At 42.5% G+C, this 10,792-nt stretch overlaps 1 protein-coding gene across 1 annotated transcript; it reads right to left on the minus strand.

The window, feature by feature from the left end:
• Nucleotides 1–9,559: 9,559 nt before the first annotated feature.
• LOC115091659 (olfactory receptor 52A1-like) lies at nucleotides 9,560–10,519 on the minus strand. Its single transcript, XM_029601821.1, has one exon. The coding sequence runs from the start codon at nucleotides 10,517–10,519 to the stop codon at nucleotides 9,560–9,562; it is 960 nt and encodes a 319-aa protein (XP_029457681.1).
• Nucleotides 10,520–10,792: the final 273 nt, after the last annotated feature.

The following is a 10,792-nucleotide window of genomic DNA, read 5'->3' on the forward strand; positions in this document are numbered from 1 at the left end:
ACCCCGGATTTTAAAAGATATGCACGTATCTATTAAAATCTGGCATACTCTTGTTTGCGCCGGTCACGCGAACAAAAGTACATGCGGGCGTACTTTTTAAAAATCTGCCCCATATAGCGCAGCTCACTGCTTCAATGGCAGGGGGAATGAAGAAAAGAGGATTTATATTCAGACAACTACCAACAAGGACTGAATTGCATAGTCTGGGTAAACAAATAAGCATGGGAGTAGCTTGCTTGTTGGGCGGTTGTTGCTTGTTGGGCGGTTACTACCCCAAATCAATTAAGCCTGATACTTCACTTTGAATACATATACAGCACAGCTCACAGCTTCAACGGCAGGGGGAATGAAAAAAGATGATTTATATTCAGACAACAACAAAAAATCCAGAGTCAGTGCATGCAAGGGGGTGCACAATTGTGCACCTTGCGCGTGCTGAGCCCGCTCTGAGCCGCGCTGCCTTCCCCTGTTCCTCCCTCGGAGGGAACTTCCTTACCCCCCCCCACCCCACCTTCCCTTCCCGTCCCCTACCTCCCCCGCCCTTTCCCCCCTACCCTGGGGCTGAAGTAAGTTGCATGCGCCGGCCCAGCGGCCGTGCAGAGGCTTCTGGCCACTTCCCCGCCCCACTCCCAGACCGCCCCATTTGTAAACCCCCGAGACGTGTCCCAGGGCTTTACTCACACCGCCGGGCCTTTTGAAAATAGGCCTGGTGCACGTAACGTTTTGAAAATCCAGCCCTAACTTTTTTAGCCTTTCCTTATGGGGAGCTGTTCAATCCCCTTTATCACTTTGGTTGCTCTTCTCTGTACGTTTTTAGCTTTGCTATATCCTTTTTGAGATGTATCAACGAGAATGGTACGCAGTGGTCTTGGAATGGCCGCATCATGTAGCATTTATTTATTTATTTATTTATTTATTTAGGCATTTTTTTTATGCCCGTTGTTCCAAATGAAGATCACAACAGTTTACAAAAGTTACATACTTACTATAGATCAACAAAGGTATTATCATATTATCCATTTTATTCTCTATTCTCATGTGGGCTGGTAACTGATTAAAAGGCGGGAAACAGTAGGTTGGACAAAATGGTCAGTTTTCCTAAATGAGAAAGTATCACAGGGATTGGAACTGGGACCTGTGCTGTTTAACATATTCATAAGTGATCTGGAAAAGGGAAGAACTAGTAAGGTGATCAAATATGCGGACGACACAACATTATTCAAATTTGTTAAAAAAAATCAGGGCATTGCAAGGAACTGCAGAAATATCTTGTGAGACTAGGGAACGGCAACTGAATGGCAGATGAAAATTTATGTGGAAAATGCAAAGTAATGCATCATCAAGTCGTGGAATCTGTTGCCAGAGGATGTGATGAAAGTGGCAAGCATGGTAGGGGTTAAAAGAGGTTTGGGCACATTCCTGGAGGAAAAGTCCATAACACATAAGTCAGGTAGACTAACGTAGTGAGTGTGTAACAGGAATGACTGCAGATCTGCCTTACGGGATCTGCCAGGTACTTGCAACCTGGATTGGTCACCGTCAGAGATAGGATGCCCTGCTTGATGAAACTTGGTCTGACCCAGCCTGGCAATTCTTATGTTCTTATCACCAGGCATAGATGATATCGCTGCAGCTGAGTCACCAAATGAATACTAGCAGCTAACTCATTCTATCACCAAACATCTTTCAGACAGTAAAAAATGAAAAATCAAACACACACCACCACAATCAATACGTGTGTAGCTGTATTTTATGCTATATTACTTTATTTTATCACCCATCTCTATAGGATAAAGTGACACTTGTAAGTTAGTATTACTTTAATTCCGAAAAAATAAAAACACTCCAAACAATATTGTATCACATTCCAATTATGTTATTTTAAAAAAAACTATGTACCAAAACAATATGGCACTTGTGTAAATTAATGTCTCAGCATACCTATATTTATGTGCCTACTGTAAACCGTTGTGACGGAAGCTACTTAACGACGGTATAGAAAAGACTTAAATAAATAAATAAATAATAAAGTTCAGTGACCCTCCACCTGAGTCAGATTTAAACTGTCAAGTCTCCTGTAAGCAAGGTCATTTAAAGGATTTTTTTTGTTATAGATTAGATATTTACTTTTGCTTCCCAGGACATCTGTTGAGTTTTAGCTCCGTACTCGCTTTTTTCATGAAGGTGTTTCACTTCCACCTTCAGTAGGATTCATGCATGATGCCCTTTAATAACGCACTTAACAGGTAGCAATAACACGAATTAAAAACATATAAGCCCACAATTTTAATGCAAAATCTTTAATTCTACCTCTAAACATAGAATTAAAGTATCACTTCAACAGCAGCATTAAAGAGTTAACATGATCCATGTTGAATTAATTAGGACTGATTCACATAATTTTGCATATTAATAAACTCATGTGAAAATCTGCTACTGCCAAAAAACTGCATTAACATTAATTTGAAAATATTCACACTCATTTATATTATGTAAGTGGCAACACATGTATTCAAAGTCCAACATAGTATTGAGTAAGAAATATAAATAATACATGAATAATAAATAACGTCATTAAAACCTTAACAGTTTTGGAAATATCATCATCATCATTTATTTATTTCATGCCTGTACAGCTAAGGAGTTCAAAGTGTGTTACAGTAGTTATTAAGATTACAATTTCAATGTTTAGGAGTTCAATGGTTGGAAGTGTTGCGTCCGTCGGTCGCAGACGGCTGCGACCGCTCTGCCTTACCTCTTTTCTTCCCTTTTCCTCCTCTTTGGGCAAGATGGCTGCCTCCGGTGCCGAGGGCCTCAGCATCTCCAGTCTAGCATGGGCGTTCCAGTCCGCCATGCTCACTCCCGTGGCCTCCTAGGGCATGCGCGCGCACCTCTCCTACGCTCAAATACATGTCATGGCGGGAACCTCGGGGGCGTCCCCACCTCATGACGCAAATACCTCCGGGTATTTCAAGCCTCCGCTTCGCTACCACCATTGAGTTAGCAAGGACTTCGGTTAAGCTACTTTGACTGCTCTAAACTGCTTGCTTAGATGCCATTCTACACTCCAAGGGCCTCGCTCTTTCAGAAGCTCAAGACACCCACTCCTCAGGGGTCTCTTGCTTCCATCTCCCTTCGGGGCCTTACTAATTGAGACAACCGCTCCTTGGGAGTTTTTCTCTCTCTCTTATTCTACAGGACCTCTGGACTACTTGGTACTCACTCCTCGAGGGCCTACCGTTCAAGTATCCTGTACCACGGACCGTCGGTCCCACCATTCTCTACCAGGAAGACGCCTACACTCCTGTGAGTACCTTTGTGATCCGGTGCTCCTACGCCATCTACCAGGCTCAGCGCTGTCCGGTCCCTGCCTCTCTGAATCATCTGGGTGAGAATCTTCTTCTGAGACTGTTGAATATATTGGCACCTCGTGGACCTCAGTGCCTTATCTTTCTGCTTCATACCATCTACCTACAGCAGTACAATAAAGCCTTCCATTCTATCTGTGTCTGCTATCTGAGTTTAGCCTATCACTGTGTTCCCCACGGGTCTCCTCCCCATGGGCGGAGTCATCTTCACAGCGACCAAGGGTCCACAATGCCACAAACACAACAGGAAGGAATTGATATTTACCCTTATATTCTATATAATAGTTAAAGTTTGCTTAACGTTTGCAGTATAGATCAAGAGTGCTCACACTGGTCCTACGGGGCACCACAGCCAGACGTTTTTCAGGATATCCATAATAAATATGCATGAGATTAATTTGCATGCACTACCTCCTGTGTATGCAAAATATGTCTCTTGTGTGTTCACTAGAGATATTCTGAAAACCCGACTGGCTAGGGGGGCTGGTAGAATAGGTTTGAGCACCCCTGGTATAGAAAATCAATAGGGCACTCCTTTAATATCTCTAGTGACAGTAAATATGGGCATGTGAATATGAGATTTAGACTGGGGCAGAAATCAGGAGACTTTACAAGGAATGCCAGAGTATGGGCACCTAGATATGAAGTTGAGCCTTGGAGCGGGATGTTATTCCACAAAGTTTGGCTGGAGACTCCATTAGATAAGACCAGTAAACCAGGTAAGTACTTAATAAAGTGCAATAACCATTGGCAGGGGCTGGAAATCCCTCTTGGTTGTGGTTGTGGGTCAAATGCCGTTTGGAAGGGTCAGCTATTTAGCAGCTTTCTGAAAATTAGGAGCTCAGATGCTTGTCTGTTTATTAACGGCAAAGAGAGCCATACGATTAGGACTGTTCCTTGGGAAGGTCCTCTTTCTGATGCTTCCTAGGTGTAATTCATTGAAGATCTACAATGGCTAGTCAGGCATGCAAGAATGAGTGCATAGGGTGGGAGGGTGTATAAGGGATGAGTTGGGAGCTGAGATAGAGGGGTGCTTTGCCTTGGAGTACCTTGTAGGAAAGAAACGTGATTTTAAATTTGGCACGGTAGAGTACTGGGAGCCAGTGAAGGGCCTTTAACATTGAGGTGATTTGTCAAATTTGCTTGCATTTGAAAACATTTGAACTGCAGTGTTTTGGATGACTTGTAATCAATGGTTCAATTTAGAGGATTTACCAATGTAGACAGAGTTGCAGTAGCCCTTGTGTGAGATTATGCAGACCTGGATGACTTCTATAAAGGAATAATCATCAAAAAGAGGTGGAGCTGGAAGAACGCTATCTTAATAGCTGCTAGGATTTGGACTCGGTGGTCAGTTTGAGTGGTGGTTGGGTATTACTTTATTTAGATGTAGCCAGGCAGAGATATTTCCTAAATATTCCTAGAGTCTTTAAAGACTTTGTCAGGGTCTTGGCCAGGTGAGATCACAAGTTGAATGTCATCTACATATGAGTGAGCAGAAATCTGGTGGGCTCTGATAACTTTGATGAGGGGGCCATATAGAGTGTAGAAGAAAGCACAAATCCTTGTATTTATTTTATTTATTTATTTAAAAAATTTTCTATACCGTCGTTTAGTAATATACCATCACAACGGTTTACATTTCGGCACAAAATAGGTTGGTTTGGTTATCCATGATGTGCCAATATTTTACGGTTACATAGTTCTGTAATATATTCTAAATGAGAGATGGGTTGGGGTTACCATTTATATGATTTTGGGATAATCATATATGTGTATACTGTTTCAATTTAATATTTAATAATGGGTAACAAATAATAAAATTGTCAATTTTCTGTTTGTTGGTGACTTTCAGCTGTATGTATTGTTAGTCATCGCTCTCATTGTGAAATGCTTTTTTGAAAAGCCAAGTTTTTAGGCCTTTTTTGAAAAGTTTCAATTCTTTCATTAATCTCAGTTCAAGTGGTAATGTGTTCCACAATAATGGTCCTGCCAAAGATAGAGCTCTCTCTCTCACCTGGGTCAACTTTGCTGTTCTGACTAAGGGTATGGTTAGCAGTGCTTTATTGGCCGACCTGAGATTTCTTTGAGGGACATGTAATCGTAAAGCGGTGTTTAGCCAGTCGGTGTTTTCGTCATTGATTAATTTATGAATTGTGCAAAGTGTTTTGAATTGTACTCTCTTGTAGTATTCTACGTGAGAAAGGGTGAGGGTTTGATATTTACTGGCACAGAGAGATGGTCTGAGAGTGGTTCTGAAGGCAGGAATCAAACTAAGTGAGTGCTGGGCCTATTGAACCTGTAAGCGATATTTATTTATTTATTTATTTAAGTGTTTTTGTATACCGGGATATGTTGCGAACATCATCTCGGATATGGACCCCTTTTGCTGTAGTGAGGTTGATGGAGCTAATTGGGCGGACCCCATAGGCCCTCACTGACAGCTTGCAGAGGCTTTCCGGCAAGAGACAGGTCTAGGGCTTCAACTATGCCAGCCCCTTTTCCTACAAGTTGAGCCCTAGGGTTTGGAAGGCCAGTAGGACAGACAAGAGTGTCTTAAGGTGCTGTGTAGATGGAGTCCAAGACCAGGCAATGGGTCAGAGGCTGGTGGCAATCAGGAATCATCAGTGTCCATGCAATGGGTCTGAGGCAGGTGGAAGTCAGGCATGTTCAATATCCAGGCAAGAGGTCAATGCAGGTGGTCAATCAGAGGAAGAAACAAGGATGAGGCAAGAGGGACTGATACAGTAGGATGGGCAGGAGAGCAAGAGGAAATGAATATGATGAGGCAAGGCTAGGCTGGAAGGATGAGGTAAGGTTGGGCTGGACAGACGAGACAAGGTTGAGCTGGACAAGGCAAGTCTGGGCTGGAGGAGACAAGGCAAGGCTGGGATGGGCTGGATGAGTCTCCTAAGAGTTCTCTTCTGGACCATAGTTCTTCCAAATAATAATATATTCCAACTTATTGCATTGTCTGTGAGCATCCAGGATCTCCTTTAGCTCATATTTGGAATCCCCTTCAGAGATGATCTCAGTGGGCTTAGGTGGTCATTGTGAGGGTTAGAAGAGGACAAAGGTTTCAATAATGAAATATGGAGCACGTTATAAATCCTCAAGGTGGGTGGAAGCTTCACCTGATACATTACTGGCTTCACCTGCCATAGAACCTGGAAAGGACCAATAAATCTGGGAGCTAATTGAAGAGAAGGGATTTGAAGGTACAGGTTCTGTGAGCTTAGCCACAAAAGGTCTCCAGGCTTAAGTTATGGAGCCAGTCTACACTTCTTATTGGCTTGCTTCTTGGTCTGAGCTGCTGTCTTGAAATCAGCTGATTGATTCATAGTGAAAGATCCTGAAGCTCTTGGCTGTGAAGTGAGCTGCTGGACAGGCCACTGAGCTGGAAGAGGTAGAAGAACTTGCAGATATTTGCATAAACAACGTGAAACAGTGAAGAGCCAGTGAAGCTGCTGACATTTATTTATTTAAGGCTTTTTTATACTGATAACCGTTTGCACATCGTATCAGTTTACATGGAACAATAAGATAGGAACGTTTACATGAAATGGAGAGTAACAAATGATAAAATTGATACATAAGGTTAACATAGGATAATAAAATATTAACATGGTTGTTATGTGAGAACTCAGCCCAAGTAGAAAAATGGCCTAATCCTTTTGCCTATCATTGATATGGCAGGAGGGTCCTTTGGTCACTGTTTTGACTAAGGATAGTCCCTACTCCAAGAGTAGAGACATCTACTCTATGACGAAGGAACAATCAGGATTTGAGAGAAGGCCTGCTTGAGATCCTGGAAGGTGTCAATTGCTTCTGTGGGCCACCACCGGGTATTCACTCTCTTCTTGGTTAAGGCAATGAGTGGTGCTTTGAGGGATTGCATTGGCAGTAGTAGTCAATTGCCAATGCAATCCTGGCAGTAGTAGTCAATTGCCAATGCAATCCTGGATTGCATTGGCAGTAGTAGTCAGAAATTCTTAGGAAATGCTGTAGAGCTTAGAAGCCTACCAGCTGAGCTAAGTCTAGTATGACTGTTTGCTTTGCAGGATCCATGTGAAAGCCAGTTTGGGAGATAATATACCCCAAGAAGGGAAGTTGTTCTTACTCAAAGAACTGTTCTCTAATTTTTCATAGAGAAGGTGGTCTCATAGTCTCTGCAATGCTGGCTCAGAGACTGAAAGTATTTATAGATGTCATCAAGATACACCACTACTTGGGAATACTAGAGATCTCTGAATATATTGTTTACCATGTTTTCGAACACTGCGGGGGAACTGCAGAGATGGAAGGGCATGATAAAATATTCATAATGCTCATCATCTTGAATATTGAATGTAGTTTTCTATTCATCCCCTTCTCAAATGCATGTAAGTTGAATGCTCCCAGTAAATCTAGTCTTGTGAAAAATTTTGCCCATTGAAAGAGGTTGAAAAACTTTGAGATAAGGGGAAGTGGGTATCGGTTCTTTTACATGATGGTGGTGAGGCCCCTGTAGTAAATACAAGGCTTGAGAGAACTGTCTTTCTTGCCCATGAAAAAGACGCCTGCTCCAGCTGGGGAAGAAGAAGGCCAAATAAAACCCCTTGCCAAGTTATCTTTAATTTACTAGCTCATAGCCTTGGTATCAGGAACTTATGGTGGATAGACCCTTCCCTGTGAGCGTACCTTCTCTGGCAGAAGGTCTATATCACAGTCATAAGAATGATACAGGTGTAGGGTCTCAGTGTGCTGTTTGGAGAAATCAGAGAGATCAGCATATTGTGGCAGGAGCCCTGGAATGGTGGTGGCCACTGTGCAGTGAGACAAGTAGTGAAGCAAGTGGGACCCCAAGAGGCCAGCTCCAAGGAGCTCCACTCAATGATTGGCTGCTGCTATTGATGCCAGAGTAGGCCCAGAATAACTGGATTCACCTCTCTGGGTATCATGTGAAATGAGATGATCTTCTTGTGGAGGAGACCAGTCTAGAGATTGAGTGGCATGGTCATCTCCGTGAATCATCCTGGGAAAGGGTCCCCTTATATAGAGAAGATGGTTACCGGATTTTCCATGAGGATACAAAGCAAGACTAGGCTTGATGAGGCAAGGCAAGGCTGAACTGTGCTGGATGAGGCAAGGCAAGCTGGATGAGGCAGGAAGCAGGAACCAGGAAACGCAACACACACTGCACCATGAATGCAGGAGACCCATTGCTGAGGTACCTGCAGGAAGTCCGGGGCAGCCTTATATAGTGGGGTCATGTGATGTCATCACCAAGCACTGAATTGAGGTTTCCAGCTGCTGGCCCTTTGTGAGGAATCATGCATGCCTAGCAAGACTGCAGGAAATAGCAGGAGCAAGATGTCAGGGAGTGACATAGGAGCCGCTGTCACAGCTGTGGCCTGCATCATGAAAGCGGTGTCGTGGGAGAGTGCCACAGCTCCCAGGGTCTCCCTGGGAGCCATGATTCCTAACAAGACCTAGATCTCTCAAACAAGTAATCAGGATTCTATGGTCAACATTATAAAATACTGCAGAGAGGGCAAAGAGGACCAGTAGAGCAGTTTGACCATGAGCGAAGCAAAGTCATAGCTCATCCATTAGGCTTACTAATCTAGTTTCTGTGCTGTGGTGGGGTCTGAAACCTAATTAGTATTAGTCAGTGGCCTGTATGAATTTGGTTATCTGTAATAGGACAGCCATTTCAATGATGTTGCTTAGGAATGGAAGCTTGGAGACTGCATGGCAGATACTTAGGTCAATTGGGTCTAAGTTTGGATTTTTAAGATTAGTTTAATTGTGGCTTTTAGGCTGAGTGAAAGGTGACCTTCTGCAATAGATTATTGTTCCAACATAGTTTATTAAGCCAGCTTTTGCTGACTTGATTACCCAGGATGGGCAGGGATCCGCAATACAAGTTGTGTCCCTGAGGTCATAGACTCCATAATCAGATGCTCCATAACGACATTTACACTTTATCTTACCTAATTTCAGAGCACAGCTTTGACTAATTCCCATCCACAGTTTAACCAGCCAGGGATGACTCAGTTTACTCAGGATACCTTGGGTGCCTGCACAATAAGTCAATGCACTACAGCTCTGTCCTATGTAGTCCCCATTCATGGACTTAGTAAATTAATTTCCTTATTCCAGTGATCTCTGCTACAGTATATATATATTGCTCTATATAAATGAAAGGATTAATTCTTAAAACTGACACTTTTCCAAGGGAATATGAGCATGAATGCCCGTTCTCGTATCTGCTTAGTCTTTACTCCATACACAATAGGATTTAGGGTGGGTGGAAGAAGGAGATACAGATCTGATAAGAGAATATGAATGTAAGAAGTAATGTTTTTACCAACACGGTGAGATAAGAAAGAGAAGAGAGCAAGACCATATAGCATTAAAAAGACACAAATGTGTGGTGTGCAGGTGCTAAATGCTTTCAGACGCGCTTCCTTGGATGGAAGGCTGAAGACAGCTCTAAAGATCATAACATAAGATACAGTGATAAGGATAATATCTATCCCTATGACAAAGAAAGCTACAAACAAACCATATACACTATTGATTCTTGTGTCTGCTTCTATGAGCTTCACCACTGCCATGTGGTCACAGTAGGAGTGGGAGATGACATTGGTTTTATAGAATGAGAATTGTTTAATAAGGAAAAGAAAAGGAGCTACGAGAACTGCAGGTCTGATCACAACCAGCATTCCAATTTTTGCTATCAAATTAGTGGTCATTATGGAGGTGTATCTGAGAGGGTTGCAGATTGCAACATAACGATCAAAGGCCATAGCAACAAGAATCCCTGATTCTGTGCCTGTAAAGAGATGAATAAAGAACATCTGAGCAAGACAAGCATCAAAATTAATTTCCTTAAAATTAAACCAAAAGATGCCCAGCATTTTTGGTACTATAGAAGTGCAGAAGAATATATCATTGAGGGCCAAAATGGAGAGGAAGATAAACATTGGTTCATGGAGACTTGAGGTGGTGGTGACAACGGACACAATAGCAGCATTCCCAATAAGTGCAATTATGTAGAAGAAACAGAAAGGGATGGCAATCCAGTAGTGAAGGTCTTCCAAGCCTGGAATCCCGATTAGGATGAAGATGGATGGGTACATGATGGTAGAATTGAGAGATGACATCGTCTGCTATTAAGGTCGTGTGTGACATCAGGAAATACTTGTACCTCTGTAAATCAAAAATAAGACACATTCTTTAACCAATTAATTCATTTTGTGCTATAGTTCATTTAATACTAACGCTACATCTGGAGTGCAGTGTGCAGTTCGGGTCACCATATCTGAAAAAAGATTTAGTTGCGATGGAGAAGGTACAATGAAGGGTGACCAAAATGATAAAGGGAATGGAATGGCTCCCGATGAAATAAGGCTAATGAGGTTAGGACTCTTCAGCCT

Source organism: Rhinatrema bivittatum, chromosome 5 (assembly GCF_901001135.1).
Source record: "Rhinatrema bivittatum chromosome 5, aRhiBiv1.1, whole genome shotgun sequence".
In the NCBI taxonomy this organism is placed as follows: Eukaryota; Metazoa; Chordata; class Amphibia; order Gymnophiona; family Rhinatrematidae; genus Rhinatrema; species Rhinatrema bivittatum.

Bases quoted from the DNA above. Each gene is read 5' to 3' on its own strand.
- LOC115091659 (XM_029601821.1), bottom strand. From the start codon at position 10,519: ATGTCATCTCTCAATTCTACCATCATGTACCCATCCATCTTCATCCTA.